We start from the raw sequence: 25,114 nt of genomic DNA, 5'->3' as shown, positions 1-25,114 counted from the left end.
GCTACGGTCTGTCTTGAATAGTAGCAATTTCTTCTGTTATTCCTCCTCGTCATCTTGCTTCTGATCATCTACATAATCTGTGTAATCACAATGTGACATTGCTACTGAGGCAGACATTAACATACGCACGCACTCCAACATGCGCACTGTTGTCCTCCCATTCTATCATATGTCTAAACTTCATGAATCTCTCTTCGTGCGACCAGAGCCAGAAAAATGTCAACAGATGGTGTGCCATGGCAACTCGATCTGCCTGTTGAGGGATTCTCAGCCTTACTGTGAGTGTCATCCGGGGCTGGCAGGGCGACAAATGTCAAACTCGTGAGCAGTCTTTTATTTCCTTGTATAGGCGGTAATAACTGCTGAGTCTTTGTGTCTCTGGGGCTAGTTGCACATCATGTTTCAAAACTTAAAACCCTTTTAAAAAAATTTCGAAACCTTTCATTCTTTTATTTTTTGCAAAATTGTTACATTTAAATGTGTTGTACGAAAAGTTGTGCCAATGGAAAAGAAAGTCTGGCTGAAAGAGCTTTATCTTATTCAAAATTTTTAAAAAAATCTTAGTTAAACAAGTTCTAAACCTGTCTTGCACATATAAATAGATTTAAGGCCTAAAAGTGTTTAAAATTAACTACGTGTCGTTTAACTGGCGCCTTACCAAGTATATTGCAATTATTTAAAAAGTTAGAGCTGAAGCGAATGCTACAGTTCGTGATTCTGTCGACAGAACAACTGGATATCCCTTTGAATAAGTCAGCTGCTACTGACAAGGTAACTATACCAGCTTTACTTACAATTCAAACTATAAATAGTTTTGATTATTTAAATTTTACATATAACTGTTTGCACTAATCTACATTTTTCTGCATTAACCTATTATATTAGAAGTTACTTTTCGAGTAACCTTTGCTATTTCAGGCATGTTACAGAAACTAAGTAATACTTACAACTGTTATAATCAGACTGGCCCTGTTTGACTGATAAAAATGCATAAAGACAGCCTGAAGATGGCAAGAAGAATACAATGACACTATTGTTAATTAAAACTAAACGACCATAAACTGAAACGAAATATATTCTATTCACTGCTAAGTGTTGAAGAAAAATTGTTAACCAAAAACTGCATCGCCTAAATTGCAGCCTCATCTCATAGTGCCAACGACGGGAACTGGACTCAATATCACCTGTGAAGTGGGGACTACCTGTAAATTACCTGTCTTTTTCACTGGATCGCTAAAGTAAGCAAAGGGAAAAACAAATATTGTGCATTAAGTGAAAAAAATACGATAGGTGAGGAGTGTTAACTTGGATATGAAACGGCTGTACTTTGAATTTTGCTTAGTCTGCTGTCACATCTCAGGTAAGGATTGCGTTTTGCCCTTCTCTCAGGTCACCGCGACAGTGACCACAGTTCTACCAACCCCAGGCCTGAGGTCAGACATGTCAGTTCCACAGCCGGACTCCGGTGCCGGCCCAGCCTCCAGCCTCAAGTCCGTACTAAGCATCACCCCCAGCCTCGCCGGTCAACACCACGTGTGTGTGCAGCTTCACGACCCGCCAAGGTATGATTGACTATTGCTAAGTCATGGATTGTCCTCTCGACAGGTCAGAGTACACATTAGGATGGATTGTGGGGACGACTAGATGACCATAGTTCAGTCCAATGTATATTGTTCTTTATTTGCTGTACCTGTTCTCGATATTCTTCAGTAATAGCCAGCTGATACATTCAATTATCTCGGGGAATATTCTTGGAAATTCGTTGCGAGATGTCATATCAGTAATTTAAGAAGTGATGGAAATATTGGCGCGTACGTGTACATAATGTTTCTGCAGTTTGTAGAGAATCCAGGAGTGCATTTAGACTGTAATAGGCTGCTCATCGCCGTCCATAAGTGTCTTCTTTCTACACATGAGATGCAACAAAAATCGATTTTTGATCATCAGTCATGTAATGAAAACTATTGACATTTTTAATTGCAGCGGAGACACAGACAGCGTGTGTTACCTTATAACCAGTCAGGATCCTGGAAGTGAGTACAATGCAGTGTATAATGTCGTCTGCCAAGTTGTTATATCTGTCAAAATCGAAATATGGATCCTCAAAGTAAAAACAAATTTTTTTATGAAGCATCACCAGAATACCGAAAACCTCAGATTTTCTAACCAGAAAAATTAAAATCTGTACGATTACTTGCAACATGCAAACTTTGCAGGTGTATCTGGAAGTGGTGGATCAAGCACACCGGGTGGTGTAGGAGAGTCTACAACAACTGCGCCAAAACAGGTGAGTGACGAACAGCAGGGTGCTTCATTCTGATTTCATTCCATTGTCACAACTGTATGTGTCACGTGTTTGGCGCGTCCTGCACAACACGGTACATGCATTAGAAGAATTAATGTACAGTTTACATATTAACAAGTGACTTAGACTGTCGTATACGCAAGCTATCAGATAAGTTATAAATGTGGTCAGTTATTATGACAGGGAGGAGGTACTTTCGCTACAACGTCTGTACCAGACGGCTCTCAGATCGTCTGCCATTCTTTCCGCACGACCATGCCGGCTTGTCGCCTACACCGTGAAACCTGCCTCTGGTTCCTGGTGCGTCTTTCAAACTTCCTTTACAACAACAAGAACCATTTTAAAACTGATAAATTGTTCTTTCTTGTAGCTGTGTACAATAAGCAGCTTTGTTCCTACGTTTGACTGTACGCGTGTTGTAAGGGTAGGAGTTAGTGCACATGAGTGTGTGAAGATGACACTGCTTCGGTGTACCTGTACTGTTTAGTGTACCATACTGTTTAGTGTACCTGTACGGTCCCAAGCTGTAGGTGTGTACGCATTTGATACGTTTGAAGTGGACTCCAGCACGTGTGGTACGAACATGCTTGTAGACTCGCATACACTTGGAAGCCAAGAAGCCTGCATGGAAGTTGGGTAAGGAAACATGTATTTTTGTGTTTAGTGTGAAATGTACCGACAATTGATAACCTGATGTTTATTTTTTGACGTGAAATAGAACTGTTATATACACGCACACGCGCACGAGAGAGCAATATATATATATATTCTCTAAGTAATATATATATATATTCTCTAAGTAGTAACTTTTACTTACTATTACAACAATAGTAATAATAAAAAGAAATGGAAGCTTTGATTTGTTGTTGATTGATTTTATTTAAATTGTTCCATCAGGTTTGGCGGAGAAAGGCGCTGTTACAAGGTGGCAGAAGTAGACAGCACAAGTAAGTGTTTGAGACGTACAGATCTGTAAACAAGTTCCAGGTGTTTTTTTTTAATTTAGCGTCAGTTGGATTAAACAGATGGAAGGAAAACGGTAAATCTGCTGTAGTAACAGTGTTTTACAAATAAATACGTCGTTTTTCGATAGTAGAAAATTAGGACGGTGTGACATACTTTCAAAACAAATCTATTCTCCACCACCGTCCAATTCCATCACACTAACATTAAAAGTGATTTTTTTAAAAATTGTCATTAGTACATTTACAAACTCTTACATGTAAACACATTTACAGGCGATCCATGTAATACCAGTCCATGTAAGAACGGAGGCAAATGTATCAACACTCCACAATCAACTCCTCCTTATTCCTGCGCATGCCCAGCGCAATTTCCTGTGGCCCCAAACTGCGACACAGCAGGTAACTTTGAGCCTCACATTGTTTACATTTCTCGTCTGCTTACTCTTACAGTTCCTAGAAAACTATTCCTGTAAATATCCACTGCCTTGCATGACGATTACAGACACAACTGCATCAGCTCTGACGTCACAACTGACATCATTAGGCTCTGAGACAGGAGCTTCTTCGTCATCGTCAGTGACCTCATCGAGCAGTGATTACGTCAGTGCTTCCACGCCGCTAGCCTTCATCACCAGACCCTCTCACGTGCAGCATCCTCCACTGTTCTGCGGACGCTGCGTGTGCACTAATCCTGTCCAAACCGGTTTGTTTGTGCCCGTTAGGACAAGTCGGTGATCAGTGTCTGACAAGTAAGATACTCTACTCCTTCCTGGCTACTGATTAAAACAAACCAAAAAATTTTCACTTCATTTTTTTTGTAGTCCAAACACTATATTAAAAATGCGACATATTTCTTTATTGTAAAAATTTGAGAAGTTTTGTAACAGTTGCATATGTAAGTTGGTTTCATCTTGTTTGAAATGGGAAATTTATTTCGCAGGAAACGAAGACACTCCTGTCAATGCAAACACTACACAGGTAAGTGTAAATAAGAACTGATAACATTTTTAATATCAGCTTGTGAGAAAAGTTCGTCTCTGGCATGCAATCGGACTTGGGTTGCTTACAACATTTTTTGTTTTTCTTGGTTGAACCTGAAACTAAATCAATAGGTGAATAAAAGTTTCAGGAGATGCAAATGATAAAACTAGCCATCTGTGTGTTGTTTACATGTTTTGTGCATTTTATATAACTATTTCCATACAATTATTAAAAGCCAACATTTATTCCAGCCTCACGCAGTGGTACCGACACTACCATCGGGTTTGCAGATTACTTGTGACATAGGAGAGACATGTCAAATACCAGTCTACGTCAACGGAGATCCCAGGTAACCAAAGGAAAAGGAGTAATAAAGTCTGTCAGTAGTTTTGAACACCATGAGCATTTTTGCAAGCGAGCTATTTAGGCTATTTTAACAAATAATAAATGCGCATATAAAGGGCTATAAAAATTGAATGCATAATTTTAAACAGATTCCCTCTCACTGTCAACCGGGGACCTTCTTCTCCTGAGGTGGTCACCGCTGTCTCTTCACCTGTAAAGGACAACTCTACTGGCATTTCCGTTGTGAAGTCAGTTACTGTCTGTGACTCCACAGGAAGCTGGCGATCATCACGTGTGCGTGGACATCGTGGGATCTGATGTGTAAGAGTTCCTAACCAATAAATTATTAGTCTCAACGTTTTGAGAAAAGGATAGTTAAGAGAAGGCATGAATGCTGTTCACTTGATTTCTCTCCTCAAAGAGACGCGTCTTACCAATCATCATGAACAATAAAACTGCTGATTGCTGAATAAATTTTCATCAGAATGTGTTTTGAAAGACTGAGACTTTCGCTCAGAGATGTTATGCTTGTTTTTATTGCGATGGTTTACTATCTGTTACAGTAACGCTGTCGATCACATCTGCTACTTCATCACCACTCGACCCAAAGGTACGAGACAGTCAGATGTCTCCTTGCATGAGTGACATGCCATTCTGGGTACATGCACGCCTGCTTATAACGGGCTGGGTATTGGTTTCGAAACTACAGTCTACTCGTGCTGCCACTTGTTGCCTTTTTGTCATTAAAAAAGCCAGTTCATTAAGATTTTTTCTGTATGATTTTCGTTCTCAAATTTATTGCCTGTGTGTATCTATATGTATATTCCCTGCACGGTCTTTTTATTTATTATCTATGTCAATATTATTTCATAGGAACATCCAAAAATACGACAAGAAGCCCCACGGTAAGTAAAAGCTGCCTTATCGTTGTGACTGAAATGTTGGTTGTGTGTCCTTCGGTGTGCGTGTGTGTACTTGCGAGAACATAGCCCGTTGGTCTGAAAGTATTTTCATGAGAAACCTTTTTCCAAAGGGGGAAGTGCTAACTTCCCTGCGGGATTATTATTATTGTTCAGTATCTCATAGTCGCAATACCTCATTGATTGACGAGACTGCAAGATTTCTTTTACGAGAGTATCAGTTTTTAATAAAGTTTGTTAATTGCTTTCTGGAATCTGCCATCCTAGAGCGGACGCTTTTCACCTGGCACTCCACCAGGCGGCACCACAGTTGTCTGTCACAAGGAAACTCCCTGTCACATGATTGCCTTTACGGAAAAGAGTTCTAATGGAAACTGGTGAGTTTTACAGACCTGTCTATCCGCATGTAGTATTTTGAAAGGAATCACGACCATATTGAAAAGACGTTTTCACCTACTAGGTAATAAACAAACATAAAGATATGATCATAACCAAAGACAGTGAGCTGGAAATATCTTAGCACAATGCGTGTGTTGTATGATTCAGCTCCCCGGTGGTGCCAGCAAGCAGTGGAGTGTTCATCTTCAAAACCAACCCCAGTGACCAGAGCACGTGCGGCTCGGATGTCCTCCTGGTGCCGACCAACAGCTCACAGAACGTCTGCATAGCAGTGGGGTAAGCACCAGTAACTTAACTCAGCAGTGTCTGGCATGTAGAAATGAATGAGATTCATATTTAAAGGCGTAGAAAAAAAATTGTCTTGATAGGAAAATATGTTCTCATTTTATTTTTCACAGTTTATCCTCAATTTTAATCAGTTAACATATGTGGAAACTTAATGTGTAGATATTTTCTATCAGTTTTCAGATATTATATTAAATTCATCATGTATTATTTCGATGGATATACATTGATATATTGAGAGATATGTCCTGCTGTAGTGGTGTTATTATTGATATATTGATCAGTATATCGAGTATTAATTTTGATATAAAATGTTTTACTATCCATATAGAGCTAATGGAGAGATCCGCTGCTTTCAAGTGGAGGTAGCAAACGACACAGGTATGTCAGAATTCTTAATAAACTCGCAGTAGTAAAATAATCATGTTTAATTGTTATCATATTACTTGACGACAGGATTGTGCAAAGAAAAAAAAGGAAAAAAAAAGAAAAAAGAAGTCTGAGAAATTAGACAAATACGGGATTTTTTTAAATTACATTTTAAGAACTGTTTTTAAATATTATAGAAATTAAACATCGCTTGCACGATTCTAAGTACAATCAATGAACAATCCATTTTTTTAAAGATTCTGTACTTTTTAAAGTATAAATAGACAACAAAAACACTATTCCCCTTTTAACAGCGGACACATGTAAATCAGTCAACCCATGTCTGAACAACGGTGTCTGTGTGAACAAACCGACATCCCCTGCTGGTTATGTTTGTGCCTGCTCCATGCTGTATACAGGCATCAACTGTAGTCAAGGTGGGCAATTTGTACACTAATGGAGTTATGTGAAAAAATTAAATGCAATATTCTTCAAAGAAATTGTAGCGTATGCTTTTTCGCTTTAGTATATATATACATTTAAAACAGAGTTATGCGTTTAAAGAGCAGTACAAGTTATATTTATTGTGGACAAGGCAGTGTCAAACTCCCCCATCCCGCCTTCCTGTCTCTCTCTACCTGCCTTGTATGATCAGAATGCTAAAATTAAAATCATTCATAAATTCACTCAATACTAGCATTTGAATTTCACGCTTTTTTCAATGTTTTTACTTTTCTGTCGACAGAAAATCAAGGCATTCCTTTGAACAAATCTGTTATTCCTGATAAGGTAGTGTACACTGCTGCAATGGTTTCCTTGAAAACTTGTCGCTCGATATTTTTATGCTTAGCATATTTTTCTCCATTTACTCTGATCCTCATATTTTATCATGTTTGTGAAAACACTTTGCTACTTATCGTTAATTGTCTGTAAGAAATTAATGTTAATAAAGCTTTCGACATGTTTAAAGATTAATGTCATACATTTGTGATTGTATCATTGTAGAGAGACGAGGACGTCTCATAATATGCAGTCTAAAACAACACATTACAATAAACTGCAGTTAACTTTCTAAACCCTACAAACCCTCTTCTTCTAAAAGAGAAAAACAAACAGTATACGCAGGCTTTCTAGTTAAGAGCAGTAACCAGCTACTGTTTCCTGTGATGTCAGCCTCACGCCATCATACCCACAGCACCAACTGGTCTCAACATCAACTGCTACGTCGGGTCTACCTGTCGTGTACCTGTCTACATGGTCGGGTCCCGATCAGGGTAAAATACATTTAGTCTTTTCTCTTGCTCTCTCTCTCTCTCTCCTTCCCTCGACCTCTCCATCCACTTTTCTCTAAATTTTTTAATACATTCTCAGCTTCGTGCAATCCTTGGGTAGATATAGATCTGACATATGAGATATAGATGTTACATGTAGATACACATGTTACACGTAGAAATAGATCTTACATATTGATATACGTAGAAAGACAAAAACAAATGTAAAGAAGTGCAGGTGACACTTAATTACATCATTCAGATAACTTTGTTGACACTCATTGCTGCTCTATGAAGCTAAAAGCATACACAGGTATAAAACAATATCTATTTAAGAATTTAAGAATTAAAATTATGGTTATTTCCTGTAAAACACTTTGTTTGTTTTGCTTCTTTCTTTAGTATGACAGTTTACCGACAAAATAAAAATCGTTCAATGAATGTTGTGAAGTTAAAATTCCTAAAGAATACATGACAGCATCTTTACTATTCTGTTTTGTCTCCCTTCACTTGGGTACTTAAAATGGCCGTTATTACTCTCTCACATTCTGCTATAGAACCTTTCCTGGTGTCACCACAAGTTTATCATCGCCTGGACTGACGTCAACGGTTTCTGATCCCCACCCGGACAACATCACAGGCACTCCAAGCGGCCTGAGGTCAACTCTTATTGTCACACCCTCTCAAGCTGGCCAGCATCATGTGTGTGTGGACATCAAAGACCAAAGCGGGTACGCTTGTCAGATTTTCTGTCACTTTGATACTCGATTTCAAAAGTAGAATTTGCACCGAGCTTGAAACAGCGTTTAAAAAAAAAAACTGAAATTGGATTGTCACAGTAAGAAGCACGAACTTCGTTATACAACACCAGATTTTCATTTGCATGTTGGTTGCTGGAAAGCTGCTCGCTTCCTCAGTTGCTTTACTTTCGTTGCAGAAAAAGCTGACTTTGATTATGAAATTCTAATATATTTCAGTGTCAACTCCGACACAGTTTGTTACCTGATTAACAGCTTACCTCAGCAAGGTAACATCATGCCTCATTAACATGTGCTGTCATAAACAATACTAATCAAAAGTAATTATTACATTTCTTTTGTGTGTCAAAAAAAAAGGTGAAGGCAATTTAAATACAAGAAGAAATGTAGTTTTTGTAACAACAAGAAACTATGAAGTGCATCAACAGTTACAAACTAAGATGAAGAGAAAGAAACAAGAAAATCATTTGTAAAGAACATAATATATAAATGTTATCACCTTTTCTCGTGAGTTTTATTGTTTAATGTTTTCCAGCCCCCAGAGGCAGAAGTACAGTGAAGCCCGGATCCACGACTGTTCCTGCATCACAAGTAAAAATAATTTATAAAGAACTTCGTTTCCGAAACAGTAAAATGGCATTGTCAAGAGAGATATTTATTAATGATTGTTGTTTTTCACTAAGCGTTCCTTTTATTTTAATGAAGCAGCATACAGCTTCAAGTAAGTTCGAGACATACTACATCATGTGAGCACTGAACACCATTTTCATGCATGAAATTTGACCTGCTGGCAGGGAGGAGGGCATTTTGCAGACACTACACCAGCAAACGTCTCACAGATAGTTTGCCATTCCTTCAAGACCTTGCCGCTTCGTCGCCCACACTGAACAGCCTGCCAAAACTCCCTGGTGAGTCTAGAGAACACATGAAGACACATGTTCGAAAAAATATAGAAAAAACAGGGCTCACCTTGTGTGGCACAGTATAATAGGACGTATAATATAAATATTGCCTAAATAGGCTCGCTCTCTCTACTCTGTCATTGTCGTTTCTTCTCAAGCGTACCTGTGCAGCCTGGCAGTTTGGGAGTTCATACCTTCGAGACACATTCCGAGGATGTCATTACCTGTGGAACCGTTATGCTGATAGACCCACTCACTCTCAGCAATGGAGAAGCGTGCATTGATGCTGGGTCAGTGTGTGCTCCCTTTAATTATTTCGTTTGGCATTTAGCTTACCTGTTTTCCACCAAGATGTTGTTTTAAAAAATTACTGAGAATAAACTCTGGTTTTTGTTAGGATTGTTTTATTTGTTTGGTTGCTTGTTGTTTTTTTTTGGTCCTGGTAATCTGGCTTTATTTGTATACTAGAGGTCTCATGGTGCTGGTTCGAAGCAGAGAGAGGTAGCAGGCTATTGCCTCATGATTTCTTTCGGGGGTCTTCCTGATCTTCTTATATATTTTAATAAACAGGTAAATAGTTGTCTTTTACACTGAGCACATGGACCTGTTTCGTGCACAGTCCGTCTTTCTCTTTCATTCCTGTTACTATTTTTAACATCAGGTCCGGCGGAGAGAGACGTTGCTACACGGTGACCCTGGTGAACGATACAAGTGAGTGACGATGTGACTACAAGTAAAGTTTGAAAGAAAGTTGTTTTGTGATGTTGCAACAAAGCCACAGCAGAATCTGAATATAAAAACAATAAATTGTTAATGCTAGCATCAATTACATCCACGCCTGCACACGCGCGCGCGTACAGGTGGGTCAAGCGATCATGTCTGATGTACACAGCCCGAGTCAGAACTGAAGGATAAATGGGTTTCCTTGACTCAGTATAGGGGGCAGTCGCCTGGGTCGTGGATGTAATGGTAGAGTAACATAACAACAAGTAATTGGCTGACAACACTTCTAAAGTCAATTCAGTGGCGAACGGCGATTTTCTTCGATGTTTTATATATCACTGCAGAGGAGGTTGCTTGATTAGTAATGCGACTTTGCAGAATGGAATAATGACAAGGATTGTTGCAGATGACCCCTGTGCCGTCAACCCTTGTCACAATGGAGGACAATGCATCAACACACCTCCATCTTACGTTTGCGCTTGTCCAGCGCAATATGCTGCCAATGCCAACTGCGATGATCAAGGTTGGCTGTAGATTATTTTTAATAAAAAAAATTGTAGTATCAGCTTATCAGTACATTAATTTACATATCCTCAACATCTGAAATAATAATATTTCAGCTTTTTTTAAAGTAAAATATTTCGTATGCAGGTTGTTTTCCGTCCTTGTTATGTACAGCTGACTCACAATATATATATATGGCATAGATACAAGCTCTGTTGATCCGCCTACATCACTGACTGCATCAGGCTCTTATCCCGGTAGTGTTACCGCTACTCTTCGTCTTCCTTGCCAAACCAGTAACAGGTCAGCGCTTTGATAATACTACTACTACCCAATAATAATACCAATAATAATAAGGCAAATTTTATATTTTCGCTGCAATCCACGAGCTGTACCAACAGAAATAAATGTCTCTACAGACACAAAATGTAATGTCTCTCCTAGCAGCAATACTCCTGCAAAATGATGATCACTAGTGTAAAGCCACTGCACCTACAGCAATCCCAAATCTTCCATATTTACAGTTACTGAGCCCACAGATTTTCCTACATCCTGACTGTACTCTGTTCAAAAAAGGTAAGGAAAACATTTTATTTAATGTTGGAACTGTTCACTGTCTTTAGACCCAGTGTCTATTTGCGAGAGCATTAACTGTTCTGCTGATGCCAAGTGTGCACAAATCCAGTCCAAACTAGTCTGCCTGTGCCCTCTAGGACAGAGTGGGATCAATGCCTGACAAGTAAGTTACAAGTATTTATCCTGATCACTAGGCAACACTTGTAAATAATCTATCGTATTTAAGTATACTTATTTATTTATCTTTATCGCAAAATACCATTGCAGCCTAATTTTTCATATGGAAGACTCAGGATAATAATTTAAACATTCCATTACCCATTTGATCTTTAATCGTTTTTAATGAATAATTTCTTGCAGGAAAAGAAAACACTCCTGTTAATCCAGATGCTTCACAGTTGAATGTAAGGAAGAGCTTTTGAGAATGCTTTATGTTGCTTGACAGTGAGATTATGGATAACAATTGTCAAAATGTGAGATATGTTGATCGCAGAAAAATGCCATAACATTCCTAGGTGATAGATAAAAACAAAGAGAGTATATAAACTTGGATGTTTAAGAACTACCGCTATGGACATTATACTAATATTTCAAATTTAAAATATGTCCCCCATTTTAAGGTATATCATAAATTTTATTATTATTGAATACTAATATTAACTATTTAAAATAACCTGGTTTCATATTTATAACGTTGGGTTATTCCAGCCTCATGCGGTGGTACCAACGCTACCATCAGGTCTGCAGATTACATGTGATGTAGGCAAGACATGCCAGGTACCGGTCTACGTCAACGGAGACGCAAGGTAAGTAAGACTTCAGTAAACAATCTTTATTTTGTATCAGTAATATTGAACATCAACGCAAAACAATACCAAGCTCTACAGGAAGACACTATTCAAAGTCTTTGTGTGTGCGTGTGTGTGTTTTGAAAAGCAGTTTAAGAGTCACAAATATTAATTTCAATAAAAGTTGTTTGTGGAAACAGAGCCCCTCTAGTTGTCAGCCGAGGACCTTCTTCCCCGAAAGTGGTTACCGCTGTCTCTCCACCGATAAAAGACAACTCTACTGGCATTCCTCTTATGACGTCGTTGCTCTCTTTGACTCCACAGGAAGCTGGCGATCATCATGTATGCGTGGACATCGTGGGATCCGATGTGTAAGAGTCGATAAAAAAAAAATGTATTCTCCCCATTCCCTAACGGCTAAATAGAATCATACTTGCTGCTATTCCGACTCTTTGCCCATCCCGCACCACTTAGTATTCATCTCAACCAAAAGAAAATGTCAATTGTTTATTATCGGCCCTGCTTTACTCTATACGTGGAGTTTTCTTCTACGTGTGTTTTAAATGTTTGAAGAACTGTTACTCGACGTGGTAAATGTTCTGATCACGATTGTCTATTGTGTTTCAGAAAAGCTGTCGATCACGTCTGCTACTTCATCATCAGTCGAGCCAACGGTATGAATAATAATGAATAAGTCCTTTTTGTCGATGAATGCATGCAACATAGTTTTGTCCTTAAAACTGCAGTTGATCAGATTGTTGTTGTAATAGTAGAAAATGTTATTTTTTGGTTGAAAATGCTATTCCTCACTTTTCTTGTTAAAATGTTATTCTTTATTTTCGTAGCCTTTAGGGTTTTACACTTACAGCGCATAAATTCATAACTCTAAAAAGAAGACTTAAAACACCATTTTTTCTGCCAATGGTTTGTTTGTCCTTACAGAAACATCCGTAAGCCCAACGACCAACCGAACGGTAAGAGAAAGCAACAGATCCCGGGTGCAGTAGAGTCGGTCTAGGTGAAAGTTAATTAGCTTCTAAAACAGCAACAGCTTTACTGGCTGCCAATGCGACTTCGCACCCGGTCTCTTTTTTTCCTTGCCTTAAGGGAGCAGTTAATTTGGGTATTTGTGACTGTTGTTGGATTTCATTTCATGTGGATTTCTGCGTTCTACCTAGACCATTTTTCTGTATTTTTGTGAAGAAACTAGCAAAATGAAACGTGACCATATCCAAGCTTGTGATTTTCTACAGCTGCGACGCATTTTCATAAATTAATCTCATTTATCTCTTTGTCATGTCTCACTTTTATTGCAAAGTCCAATTTTATAACTTTTGCCATTAATTTTTAAAATGACATGTGCTCCTACTGTCTGCCTGGAAATTTTGTCTCAGAGTGGTCGCTTTACAGCCAGAACTCCTCCAGATGGCGCCACAGTCGTTTGTCATGAGAGCACGCCCTGTCATATCATTGCCTCGACGGAAAAGAATTCTAGTGGAACTGGTGTGTATTACACACTGTTATCGCATAACACCTTTCTTGGACGCCATTTGGGATGCGTTGAATACAGTTAAAAGAATCCTTGCACAGCTTTGATATAGATGAGCACGCTGTGTCAATAGCCTGGACTATATTATTTTTGAAAGGGGAGCATGGTAGGGGGTTAGGTTTGGGGTTAAGGATTATGTTTAAGGTTAGGGGTTAGAGCTAGTATTAGGTTTAGGGCTTAGGGTTAGGTTTCGGATTAAGGTTAGTGTCCGGCATGAACCGAGTGAGCAGACGACAGCGAGCAGGCGGGAGAGGTCGTGACCCATCGTGTTGTCACTGCTTTGCATAGCTCCGCCTACAAGTAGGTTGTTTTGTTGTGGCTGTCACGTGCTCACCTTTATCGAAGCTGTTCCGAATCCTTAGACACAGACAGCGAGCGAGATCCACAGGATAAAATTGTTTGTTGTGTTGTATGATTGTCCAGCATACCGGTGGTGCCAGCAAGTAGCGGTGTGTTTGTCTTCCAAACCAACCCCAGTGACCAGAGCACGTGCGGCTCGGATATTCTTCTCGTGCCGACCAACAGCTCACAGAACGTCTGCATGGCCGTGGGGTGAGTGACTGGAAGTAAAGGGATCAACACTAAAATGTGGAGGATTTATACACTACTAGGTTATTACTTAAAAAATTCCATAATTTGTTCTATATTTTATTTTTAACTCTTGCATGATGAGATGATTTGTTTTTTATACTACTGTCCATGACATCTCCATTAATGACTATCGATAATGTCGTCTGTATTACTCTACAGAAAAATACTGAAATATATATATATTTTTGATAAATGGAGCATATGATTTACATGAATGTTTTATCTGTAAAGAGTTGATGGAGAGAATCGCTGCTTTCAAGTGGAGACTGAAAACAACTCATGTAAGTTTTTATTCTTGCTAATATTGTGTTGATTTAGTACACTTGAAAAGACATACACATGATGCTGCAATATTTCACGCTCCTTAAATTAGTTCATTTTTCTAAAACAATACTGTTCAAGAGATTATTTATCATGTACATGATATTTGGAGCGAGTTCAAAGAGGAACAAGAATAAATATACAAGTCTTGAAATAACGATTCTTCTAATATTTAATTCATTTTCAAGCTTAAGATATATTCGCTAAAATGGTCCTTTTACTTATGCAAGCGAACATATGTAAAGAAGCCAGCCCTTGCATCAACGGCGGTATCTGTGTGAACAAACGGACAGCCCCACTGGCTATGTTTGTGCCTGCTCCATGCTGTTTACAGGCATCAACTGTAGTCAAGGTAAGGTCTTCTTTCTTTTCTCTTCAGATAAGTATAATATGGAGGTGTGAGACAAATATCGCATGTATGAACACATATCTTAACAAAACCAAAACCCACACAAAATATCTTTAAATTAAGTTCTTTTTAAGTTAAGCAAAAGCTGTCGCCGCATCTACACACTCGAATACTTCTCTAGTGTCTGAGCATCAGTTACAACTGTTCACAATGTCAGATTATCGTGGACACGGAGACTGCACATATATCGAACACACTCCACTTACTTCTGTTTGTGTATGTGTGAGAAAGAGAGAGAGAGACACACACACAGACATAGAGAGAGAAAAGGCGAGAAAGAGTCGCACGTGATAGTGTAGTTTACGTAGCTTACACTTAACGGTCACATTAAAGAAATTTCCGAATGCCCGTTCCTCTTTCTGTCCACAGAAAATCAAGCCCTTCCTCTGAACAAATTTATTAAAACTGATAAGGTATGATGTTTGAGTTTTGAAAAATTCGCTTAATAATCAATTACAAAGCTTGTACTCCTCCATATTGTTAGAAATATTTTAACCTACAACGGAGATATCACTGTTTATGTTTGAAAAACCTCTTTACCTTCAATGTCTTATGTTAGCAATCTGTAAAAGAGATGAAATAGATTCAATGACTCAAGTAAGTGAACTAAAAAATTGTTAATGCAACAATTTAGAAATGATGGCGATGCACAAAGACAAAACCTTTCTCAAAACACACTATAGATGTGTCTAGATGATTTTTGAAGGAGTTATCATTCCCAAGCACAGTACATCAGACACCTTTTGCGATCAAGGGAACTAGCTATTATTTCCTGTGTTTGTCAGCCTCATGCCATCATACCCACGGCCCCAACTGGTCTCACACTCACCTGCTACGTTGGGTCCACCTGCCGTGTACCTGTCTTTCTTGTCGGATCCCCATTAGGGTAAATTCATTTAGTCACCTGTCTTTCCTCTCTTTGTCTATAGTTCTCTCTTTGCAGCTTTATTTTTCTGACTAGGTCTTACTCGCCAACATTTATTTTTATCCCTTGTAAGTGTTTTAAATATATCTTCGTACATGGTGCTTTATGAAGGCATTAAGAGTTCAAGAAGTTGTTTATGGTTGTCTGTCAATGTCTATAATGTCAGAAGGGAGGATTGTTCACGTTCTGTATTGCGCCTACTACCTTACCTATTACAGGGAACTAATGCTAGAATCTTCCGTTTAGACCAAAGGAACAGCAAACTAGAAATCAAATGCATGTATATGACAATAAAGGTAATTAGTGCTCCGCTGTGCTGGATACATGCCAGCAAAATTTGCATCCACTTTTTTGGGAGGTGTGGGCAAAAAGTGACAGGTTGTGTTTATTTACAGAACATTTCCGGGTGTCAACACAAGTTTATCATCGCCCGGACTGACCTCAACAGTTTCTGATCCCCACCCGGACAGCATCACAGGAACATCCAAGCGGCCTGAGGTCAACTCTTAGTGTCGTACCATCTCAACCAGGCCAGCATCATGTGTGTGTGGACATCAAAGACCAGAGCGGGTGTAATATCTATATTCTAGTTCATGGCTATATCTTAATCATTTAATTAAAATTAATTTTCAGGTAAATTTTAGATAAAGTGCTGAAAATATTTATCAGAGCTACAAACAATAGAATTTTTAAAAATGGCAGTTTGGTTGGGCAATGACTTTTATTTGCGAAACAAATAAGGTTTTTCTATATCCTAAAGTTAATTATTTGGGGAAGTAAAATTCTGGAAATACAGTGGTACCTCGACATACGAGTTTAATTCGTTCCGTAACCTTGCTCGTATGTCAAATTGCTCATATCTCAAAGCAATTTTTCCCATTGAAATTCATTGAAATGCCATTAATCCGTAGCTCCCAAAACACCTCAGTTGTTTTTGTTAAGTGTTTTTGAATAAGAAAAAAGTGTATTTACAAGAAGAAACATTTATTTATGAATAAAAATACATATTCTATAAAAACATATTTAATTTTTCGTTTGTGGAAGTGTGTGGGATCTGCTTCAGCAAATCACCGTAAATCGCTCGTGGATGCTTTGTGTCCTCCTTGAAGCTGCTTCTCTGTCACCCACACAGTCAATAGTTTCTCCATCTTTCCTGGAGAGAAGTCCGGAGCTTAGAAATTATTGTAACGCCCCTAGGTGGCGTTGTACCCTTTATCAACTCCTGTTTAAGCTCAGAACATATCGTTGATGTGCTACACCCGTACATCCTCGCCAAGTCAATTACTCGCACACCTTGCTCATGTTTTTCTACGATTTCGCGCTTTAATTCAATAGACATCATCATCTTCTTCTTCGGACCCATGGTTACATAAATAAATGGGATAATGTTTTGTAAATGTACAAAAAGCAAAAAAACAAGAACCCAACTTATCAAAAATGTTTCGAAAACGAGGGAAACAAGCACACAGACTGAGGTCTAGTCTGAGTGGGAGAAACTGTTAGACGCTGCAAAGTGTGCGATTCCTCGTATCTCAAATCTTGCTCTTATCTCGAAGCAAAATATCGCTAGCTCGGCGGCTCGTATCTCAAAACACTCGTATGTCAGGGCACTCGTATGTCGAGGTACCACTGTATACAGACTTAAACAGTTGCACTGCTTTCTAAAGCTACACGAGAGTTAACTTTGCCTTTCTTTCAACCTTTTACAGTGTGAACTCCGACACTGTTTGCTACCTCATCAACAGCGTCCCTAAGCAAGGTATGACACTTTTTAGTAAGAAATTTTATCTCCTGGAAATGCAAGAAAATATTCCTCCAAAAATATATAAATCAAAGTAATTATAGCCTCCAAATTTCTTGTCTCAATAACGAAACAGATATAAAAATGACAAGTCAAAATATGAAAGTTTTGGAATCATATTAGGTATACAAAATATAAAACGATATTTTATCGCTGTAATATTTGTCATTAGCGTATTTGTTCTTTTTCCAGGATCGACTAATAACGGAAGTACAATACCACCAATAAATGGAGGCCGTTTCGCGGACACTACACCAGCGAATGGCTCACAGATAGTTTGTCATTCTTCAAGACCTTGCCGCTTCATATCCTACACTGAACAGCCTGCCAACACTCCCTGGTGAGTCATTTCTGGGACTGTGTTTCAGTATATATATACACACACATACATGTATTTGTACATCTACTTCTACAAACACTTTCGACTACCGCACGTGACCACATTTGCACGCACGCGACAGGTGTCAGAAAACTGACAGAATGTACGAACAAGGAGAAGACCGCTTTGTCTATTCTGGTTTACTTTTTTTGTTGTAATTAGGATAAGCATTCAGCTATAACCACTACCTACAATACTGGCCATTTTTTGAGAGACAATTTTTTTCTCTCTTAAGCATACCCGTACAGAATCACAGTTTAGGAGTGTTTACCTTTGAGACACTTCGCATTGATTCTTCTACTTGTGGCACTGTCATGATGATAGACCCTGGCAATCTCAAAAACCGAGAAGCATGCATTGAGACAGGGTGAGTGATTTTGCTGTTTAATTAACTTGTGGGTAATATCCCCTATTCTACAAAATCTAACTTATTTGCGCTTAATCAAAATGTTATCGTAACAGAATAACCATTTTCTTGCATTGCGTTTCTTCAACACTAAAGGTCTGCTGGTGTTGGTTTATCTCCTTAAGTTCCCTGCCTGGCGAGTGCAACAGTTTGCAGAGCATGTATGGGTCTGTGTCAGTATTTGATAGTGTATATTACACGTATATAACCATCTCTACTACTACTGGCCACTCGGACCTGTTTCCTTTCCTTATTACTGTTATTGGTTTTAACTTTAGGTCCGGTGAGGAGAGACGCTGCTACCTGGTTGGCTTGGTTAATGATACCAGTGAGTAAAGAAGTTAAAGTAAACTTGATATCGACTTAGAGGTAGGGTGACTTTTTTAAACAAATCAATCATAACTGCAATTAGAATATTAATCAGGGTGGAAACTGTTAATTACTTTGAGGCGGTGGGTGTTGTGGCAGAAGCGTAAGATATGGAGATGTTATTTCTGAACGACTGTCGATGATTTTGCTCTGATAATGCGGATTTGAAGACCGTAATAACGGTAAAAAAAATGTTTCAGATGACCCTTGTGATGTCAAGCCTTGCCACAATGGGGGACAATGCATCAACACGCCTCCGTCTTACGTCTGTGCGTGTCCAACGCAATATTCCGCTAGCGGTAACTGCGATGAACAAGGTGATTATATAACATGAATAAATGAAGTAGTTTTAGCCTTAGTTTTTCAATTTATGTTCTTTAATAAATACCATAGTTTTAACATTACTTTGTCGGTATTTTTTCTGTAATAAATACCATAAAATCTCCCCATAACGACTTGTTAGAATCCATCAAATTCAGGCCTTACATAAGTTTGTCGTGCATATGCTTGCTTTTCTTTAATAAATACCGAAGTTTTAACATTCGTTTGCTGCACATAATTTTCTTTATCTACTACAGCAGAAACGTCTTGTGGATGCTAGTTCTTTATTATTCTTTATCAGGTACTGGCTAAAATTCCTAGTCTTACAATAAAGTTTGTAAATGTTGTCCCAGACACAAGTTCCGTTGAACCATCTACATTACTAACTACATCCGGTGTGGATCACAGCAGTGTTACCGCTGTCTCCTCAGTTTCTTCTCCCATGACACCAACAACAGGTTGGAGCACAAAATAATTTTGACTAAAGACAAGCACCATGCTTAATCGTAGCAACTACATTCTTTATAGCAAATAATCATTAACAGTTTGGAGAATTCGAGGCTGTATCATCATAAACTTTAATCTTTTTAGAAATGATTCCCAGAGCACATGTTTCTTACATTTGCCCTATTGCACAAAGATAATCAAATGGTATGATTTCTAAAGCTGTAATTGCTTACTGTTTTCCAAGTGTCCCTGAAGTGCGCCATCCTCAACTGTTCTGCGGATGCCTTATGTACACTGATCCAGTCCAAACCAGTGTGTCTGTGTCCCCTTGGACAAAGTGGTGTTCAGTGTCTGACAAGTAAGACCCTCTTCATCATTGTGCTTCATAAAGTTTAAATCACATCTCTTTATATTATTTCGAATGTTCATCAGTGCAATTTAAAGCCGTTATACGAGTTAGTTTTGATGTAGAAACAGTTTAAAGAAATAAAAAGTATAATATGGCCACTAGGCAACACTTTTAACATTTTAATTTACTTTTAATTACATTATTTACAACGCAAAAATACAAAAACTATAATATTTTGAATAATGACATAAAGACGATGCTAAAAATTAAGCTAAACATATTCTAATAATTTGATTCTATCCACCATGTATTCGACCACTTTCTTGCAGGAAACGAAAACATCCCTGTCAACTCAGATGCTGATCAATTAAATGTAAGGAAAGAAGTTATTTTTATAAGAATATTTTTATTAAAATTTTTAGAAATCAAACGACTGAGTTAGCAGTGTGGCAAATAACATTGCCTAAATATCGTGATGTGCAAGCCAGGTAAGAATGCCCCTAAATGTCATACGTATGCAGTTAGAGTGCAAATACTTTTACGAAAAACAAAACTGACGTGATGAATAAACAAAACAAAATCAGCTGTGTAAAGCTTTAAGTACTAAATGGATACTGCACACCAGTCAGTAGTAAATAAATCATCGCTTCTCAGGACATAAGGTATTGAGAGTTCTGTCCCTTAGCCTAACAGGCCGATTGGGATCGGCTCTCCTTGATATTGTTTTTTGTTTTTTGGTGTGGGTTTTTTTCGTGGTCGTGTTTAGAATTGGATAAAAATGTTAGACCTTCATTTGTACATGTGCTTTTGCTGCGTTTTCTTCCTCGTCGGGTTTGCAACAGGTGTGTATTAAACGTTATTTGAAGTGCGAACTGTTTAGATCTATTGGCTGAATTCCATTCCGCCCGCTTCACTCGCTTCGGCAGCGACCTTAAACTGCAGTTAATAAGCTGAAGTGATGATCACCCTTTTGCAGTTTAATATGATAACATTTCTTCATATTCTTAAGAATACTCAGTATAGTATTCCAGTATTCTCCTAATGTCACTGACCTTATTCTCTGGAGTCGTTACTGTTACATCAACAGTGATCTCCCCTTTACTGGCGGAATGCAGCGAGTCCTCGCATTGTTCTTCCTTCTACATCTTTGCTACAATTTTGTTAACTTGTTCTACATTTTTGTTTCTATTTTGTGGTCTTGTTCAGCGCAATCAGTTTGCCTTTACCTGAGATATAGCACTTTATAAATTCCCACATAATAATAATTAATAATATTATTATTATCTTTAATAACAACCTTTTCGAAATGCTAGTCCTTTTTCACTCCCTTTCTTTTGCAATATCATATTAATCTTAGCTCGTGTTCTTGCTATTTGGTTCATCTTTGTGTTTTCTGTATTTGATTTCATTCTTCATTTAGTACGGTTGTTTATTCTTTTATAATTCATTTTATTTGTTTGTTTCCCTGTCCTCGTAAGCTGTCCATGTTTCGTTCTTCTTCTTAAGCGCTAAGAGCATATTCCTTAGAAGTGTTAATATGCGCTTTACAAATTTTAAAATAATAATATTATTGTTTTTGTTCTTATTGTTATTATTATACGGTACACACTTAAAAGGAAAATGTTTAACTGGCATCAAGAAATTGCCACGTCAACTCTGTTTTCCCAAAATAATTGATGCTGAAAAACTTTGTCATCCGTGAACGCTTTGCTGAATTGTTTTGTAGAAATATACCAATGCTCACTTATTGCAGCCTCATGCAGTAGTACCCACACTACCATCGGGTCTGCAGATTACGTGTGACGTAGGCGACACGTGCAAAGTACCGGTCTACGTCAACGGGAACTCAAGGTAAACAAAATCTTCGTTACACACCTAGAAACACAATGTATCAGTAAGGCTAAGGTACAGGTAAGTATATATATAGAGATATGTACTGTACAGAAAGACACTATTTCAGACACTTTAAGGTAAAATTATAAACATTTTTGTTGTAAACCGAATTGCAAATTATTGGGTCACGTTGTACAGATTCCCTCTCACTGTCAACCGGGGACCTTCTCCCCTGAGGTAGTCACCGCTGTGGCTTCACCAGTAAATGACAACTCGACTGGCATTCCTCTTATGCAGTCATTGCTGTCTGTGACGCCACAGGAAGCTGGCGATCATCACGTGTGCGTGGACGTCATGGGACCCGATATGTAAGATTAGTACTACTCTCTAAGCGATAGATGGCCACATGCATGTGGGATAAAATGTTATTTCCTGAATGTGCGCATGATATAGCTAACAACAGTCACGTACCATGATTGTCTGTTCCAGTAACACTGTCGACCACATCTGCTACTTCATCACAAGTAGACCCAAAGGTACGAGTGATTGTGTGGATTAATTCGTGGCAACACTTGCTCTTCGTGTTTCCTTGGAACGGGCTAAGTATCGATTAAAATTATTGAAACTTTTTTCCTTTTTGTTCTTCAAAATGTTATTCATCCATTGGTGTGAAACCATTTAGTTTTCACATTTACAGCTCATGAATTTAGCTTTATTCTTATTTGAACTAGTCTTTATTTTTACAGGAACATCTGTTAGTCCCACAGGAAACCACATGGTAAGTAAAGACATTTTCTGTTGTGAATGTCTGCTGTAAGGGATTGACTATTAGTTCACGATCACATCTGTGCCACTGCTTGCTCCGTTAATGAGTCCTTCAGGAAAGAAATTAATTTTATGTTTTCGTCTGGGATGCAAAGAAGATATAACTGTAACCAAAACTAAACCTTTTTCTGGAGTATATTATTAAAAGTCGAATTTTTAAAATATCAAATCTGTGTTTATCGCTGAGTTACAACAAGATATTTATTGTACAGCTTCTAAGCCTGTTTACAATACAATGCCAATTACACGCCTATTAGATTTTAATATAATTTATGTTAATTATTGTCTGGCTAAAATCTTTTCTCTCAGAGTGGTCGCTTTTCAGTTGGAACGCCTCCAGACGGCACTACAGTCGTCTGTCACGAGGATGCGCCTTGTCATCTGATCGCCTTGACGCAAACGAATTCTAGCGGAAGCTGGTAATTTAAAAAAACTATTATCGACTATTATTGTACGCAAATGTACTTGGAAAGATTCAGAAAAGAAAATACTGGTTTTTAGCACCGCTTTGAGTCCGCTTGACCTTTTAACTAGTCGAAGTAGCACTAACTAGTTTAAAAAGAGCACATGTGAAAGACAGAAGCACGGGATGACAAATGTCTGTGTTGTATGATTGTCAGCATACCGGTGGTGCCAGCAAGTAGCGGTGTGTTCGTCTTCAAAACCAACCCCAGTGACCAGAACACATGCGGCTCGGATGTCCTGTTGGTGCCGACCAATAGCTCACAGAACGTCTGCATGTCCGTGGGGTGAGCTGTCTGCGGTCTTTCATGTTCTTGCATTGATGACCGGTGCATGTTCTTTTATGCATGTTGTTGTTGTTTGTACTCGATTGTGACGACTACATTATACGGCGTCTTCCCCTACATGCCTCTGAACCTTTGTGAAGCGCATCGAGCTTGCCTTCGTGTGGGAAATGCCCAAAACAAATAATAATTAATAATAATAAGTTAATATGTAGTTTGCGATTGCTGATGAATGATGTATCTTTATAGAGCGAATGGAGAGGTCCGCTGTTTTCAAGTGGAGACTGAAAACAACTATGTGAGTCAAAACTCGTACACATTTCTTGCTGATTTATAACAGACCACAAAAAAACGGTTTTTGTATTATTTCCATTTCCATGAACACAGTCACTGTCTTCACGTGGCATTACTAAAGTCTTGATGCGCAGGAAACCGGACCAGGCTAAATATAAAGCATTTTTATCTGAGTACTAGACATGTAAAAACTGTGCTGAATTTGTTTAATGACTATAAATATTAACTAAATTAAGACGGTAAAATCCTAGGTATGCTTGAAATGGCGATTCTCACGATATTCTATACATTTGAAAAGCTTCAGGACAAAGACTAAAACTGTTAAACTTGTTTGTGTTTAGCCAACATCTGTAAAGAAACCAGCCCCTGCCTCAACGGTGGTGTCTGTGTGAACAAGCGGACAGCCCCCACTGGCTATGTTTGTGCGTGCTCCATGTTGTACACAGGCACCAACTGTAGCCAAGGTGAGATATGTTTACTGATATGTCAGTTACCACTGATGGATGAGAAAAAAGTAATGTGTGAATTTAAGCCGTAAGAAAAACAAAAACTACGAAATATGTTTTACAACGTCTATACAGACATGCACGCAAGATTAAAATACCACACATCTGATTTTAAACAATGAATGTAATATTAGGAAAAGAATCAAGAAACAGAAATGCTTAGCTTGACTTCGCAAGAACACATACAGTAACCCCCTTTCGCTGTTGTCGCTCCTCTTGAAGTTAGTTTCAGAGTGACTGTCCATGTCAATCACAGGAGAGTAAAAGAAAAACAAACCCACAACAATCATTTCAATACATTTTATTACTATTCCCTAACAACAACAAAAATACAATCCGAAACTTGCATTACAAAAATTTGAAACCTAAACCTGGGCAGACTCACAACGGTCAGGTTATTCTACTTGTTCCTGGCAAGGACACCAGCTCTAAGCAAAAATCATTTTCCTTTACTGCATTTTTTGAGCATCAACATTTATACTAATAGATCTCCTCAAGGACGCCGTTACATCAAAGTAAAAGATACCGTTATCAACTGTTTATATCCTCGCTTGTCTTCCCCTAACCCGTCTCACACACGCGCAAAACACTCGCCACCCGCTCGCGCTTTCTGTTGTCATTAAAAAAATATTAATTATACACAGCAGGTTTGTGACAATTCCTACATTCACGTTTTATTCTAGCACAAGCACTTATTCAGATAGTCGTATAGTAAGCAAAGCGACAGAGAAAGGCCGCAATTACTGTAGTTTTAAAAATTAACAATTTGTAACGTTTAAAATTCATAGTCGGTTTTCAGGCAGTTTCCGGTATTTGTTTCCATTTCTGTCCACAGAAAATCAAGCGATTCCTTTGAACAAACCTGTTATCACTAATAAGGTAATGTGTTTGGATTCAAAGGCTACTTTAAGAGTTTTTTTTACAAAGCTTAGGCTGTTCAATATTGTCTGCA

The 25,114-nt window shown here is 38.3% G+C and overlaps 4 protein-coding genes and 4 long non-coding RNA genes across 8 annotated transcripts in view; 7 read left to right on the top strand and 1 right to left on the bottom strand.

Annotated features, from left to right (window-relative positions):
- The first annotated feature begins 301 nt into the window (after positions 1-301).
- On the top strand, positions 302-1,538 carry LOC112570724. The gene is made up of 3 exons (XR_003100688.1): positions 302-321; positions 728-771; positions 1,141-1,538. It is a non-coding gene; the product is annotated as an uncharacterized LOC112570724 (long non-coding RNA).
- A 2,410-nt stretch (positions 1,539-3,948) lies between these two features.
- On the top strand, positions 3,949-5,268 carry LOC112570723. Its single transcript, XR_003100687.1, has 5 exons — positions 3,949-4,019; positions 4,211-4,248; positions 4,503-4,600; positions 4,746-4,917; positions 5,160-5,268. It is a non-coding gene; the product is annotated as an uncharacterized LOC112570723 (long non-coding RNA).
- Positions 5,269-5,788: 520 nt separating this feature from the next.
- LOC112570441 lies at positions 5,789-8,887 on the top strand. The gene is made up of 8 exons (XM_025248857.1): positions 5,789-5,893; positions 6,063-6,191; positions 6,532-6,581; positions 6,884-7,006; positions 7,315-7,358; positions 7,743-7,843; positions 8,398-8,571; positions 8,818-8,887. The coding sequence occupies exons 1-8, from the start codon at positions 5,856-5,858 to the stop codon at positions 8,885-8,887; spliced, it is 729 nt and encodes a 242-aa protein (XP_025104642.1). The 5' UTR covers positions 5,789-5,855.
- Positions 8,888-9,395: 508 nt separating this feature from the next.
- Positions 9,396-12,785, top strand: LOC112570440 (neurogenic locus notch homolog protein 1-like). The gene is made up of 9 exons (XM_025248856.1): positions 9,396-9,506; positions 9,659-9,790; positions 10,162-10,211; positions 10,630-10,746; positions 10,931-11,023; positions 11,664-11,707; positions 12,012-12,109; positions 12,292-12,462; positions 12,719-12,785. The coding sequence occupies exons 2-9, from the start codon at positions 9,738-9,740 to the stop codon at positions 12,783-12,785; spliced, it is 693 nt and encodes a 230-aa protein (XP_025104641.1). The 5' UTR covers positions 9,396-9,506; positions 9,659-9,737.
- A 1,712-nt stretch (positions 12,786-14,497) lies between these two features.
- LOC112570437 (mucin-12-like) overlaps positions 14,498-25,114 on the top strand; it is a 30,178-nt gene continuing 19,561 nt past the window's right edge. Inside the window, exons 1-3 of the mRNA XM_025248849.1 lie at positions 14,498-14,512; positions 23,998-24,120; positions 24,998-25,041. Coding sequence (XP_025104634.1) covers positions 24,090-24,120; positions 24,998-25,041 — 75 coding nt within the window. The 5' untranslated portion in view covers positions 14,498-14,512; positions 23,998-24,089. The remainder of the gene's footprint in view (positions 14,513-23,997; positions 24,121-24,997; positions 25,042-25,114) is intronic.
- Positions 16,275-18,067, top strand: LOC112571296. The gene is made up of 3 exons (XR_003100790.1): positions 16,275-16,456; positions 17,596-17,645; positions 17,880-18,067. It is a non-coding gene; the product is annotated as an uncharacterized LOC112571296 (long non-coding RNA).
- Positions 18,252-23,658, top strand: LOC112571294 (delta-like protein C). The gene is made up of 13 exons (XM_025250188.1): positions 18,252-18,433; positions 18,751-18,800; positions 19,042-19,158; positions 19,516-19,620; positions 19,854-19,967; positions 20,288-20,331; positions 21,712-21,809; positions 21,990-22,159; positions 22,281-22,327; positions 22,538-22,569; positions 22,926-23,035; positions 23,237-23,365; positions 23,612-23,658. Exons 1-8 carry the CDS (start codon positions 18,381-18,383, stop codon positions 22,030-22,032), a joined length of 624 nt encoding a protein of 207 aa, XP_025105973.1. The 5' UTR covers positions 18,252-18,380; the 3' UTR covers positions 22,033-22,159; positions 22,281-22,327; positions 22,538-22,569; positions 22,926-23,035; positions 23,237-23,365; positions 23,612-23,658.
- LOC112571295 lies at positions 18,340-21,055 on the bottom strand. The gene is made up of 4 exons (XR_003100789.1): positions 21,011-21,055; positions 19,843-19,960; positions 18,916-19,144; positions 18,340-18,401 (listed from the first exon to the last, which is right to left on the bottom strand). It is a non-coding gene; the product is annotated as an uncharacterized LOC112571295 (long non-coding RNA).

This window comes from Pomacea canaliculata, linkage group LG8, assembly GCF_003073045.1.
Source record: "Pomacea canaliculata isolate SZHN2017 linkage group LG8, ASM307304v1, whole genome shotgun sequence".
Lineage (NCBI taxonomy): Eukaryota > Metazoa > Mollusca > Gastropoda > Architaenioglossa > Ampullariidae > Pomacea > Pomacea canaliculata.
The sequence above is the reverse complement of the archived record's forward strand: the minus strand, read 5'-3'. Positions and strand labels throughout refer to the sequence as shown.

Coding starts and splice junctions, on each gene's coding strand:
- LOC112571294 (XM_025250188.1), top strand. CDS start 18,381: ATGATGATAGACCCTGGCAATCTCAAAAACCGAGAAGCATGCATTGAG. Junction 18,434..18,750: donor GAAGCATGCATTGAGACAGG/GTGAGTGATTTT, acceptor TTTTAACTTTAG/GTCCGGTGAGGAGAGACGCT. Junction 20,332..21,711: donor CAGATGCTGATCAATTAAAT/GTAAGGAAAGAA, acceptor CACTTATTGCAG/CCTCATGCAGTAGTACCCAC.
- LOC112570440 (XM_025248856.1), top strand. CDS start 9,738: ATGCTGATAGACCCACTCACTCTCAGCAATGGAGAAGCGTGCATTGAT. Junction 10,212..10,629: donor GACCCTGGTGAACGATACAA/GTGAGTGACGAT, acceptor GGATTGTTGCAG/ATGACCCCTGTGCCGTCAAC. Junction 10,747..10,930: donor TGCCAACTGCGATGATCAAG/GTTGGCTGTAGA, acceptor TATATGGCATAG/ATACAAGCTCTGTTGATCCG.
- LOC112570441 (XM_025248857.1), top strand. CDS start 5,856: ATGATTGCCTTTACGGAAAAGAGTTCTAATGGAAACTG. Junction 6,582..6,883: donor GGAGGTAGCAAACGACACAG/GTATGTCAGAAT, acceptor CCCTTTTAACAG/CGGACACATGTAAATCAGTC. Junction 7,359..7,742: donor AATCTGTTATTCCTGATAAG/GTAGTGTACACT, acceptor CTGTGATGTCAG/CCTCACGCCATCATACCCAC.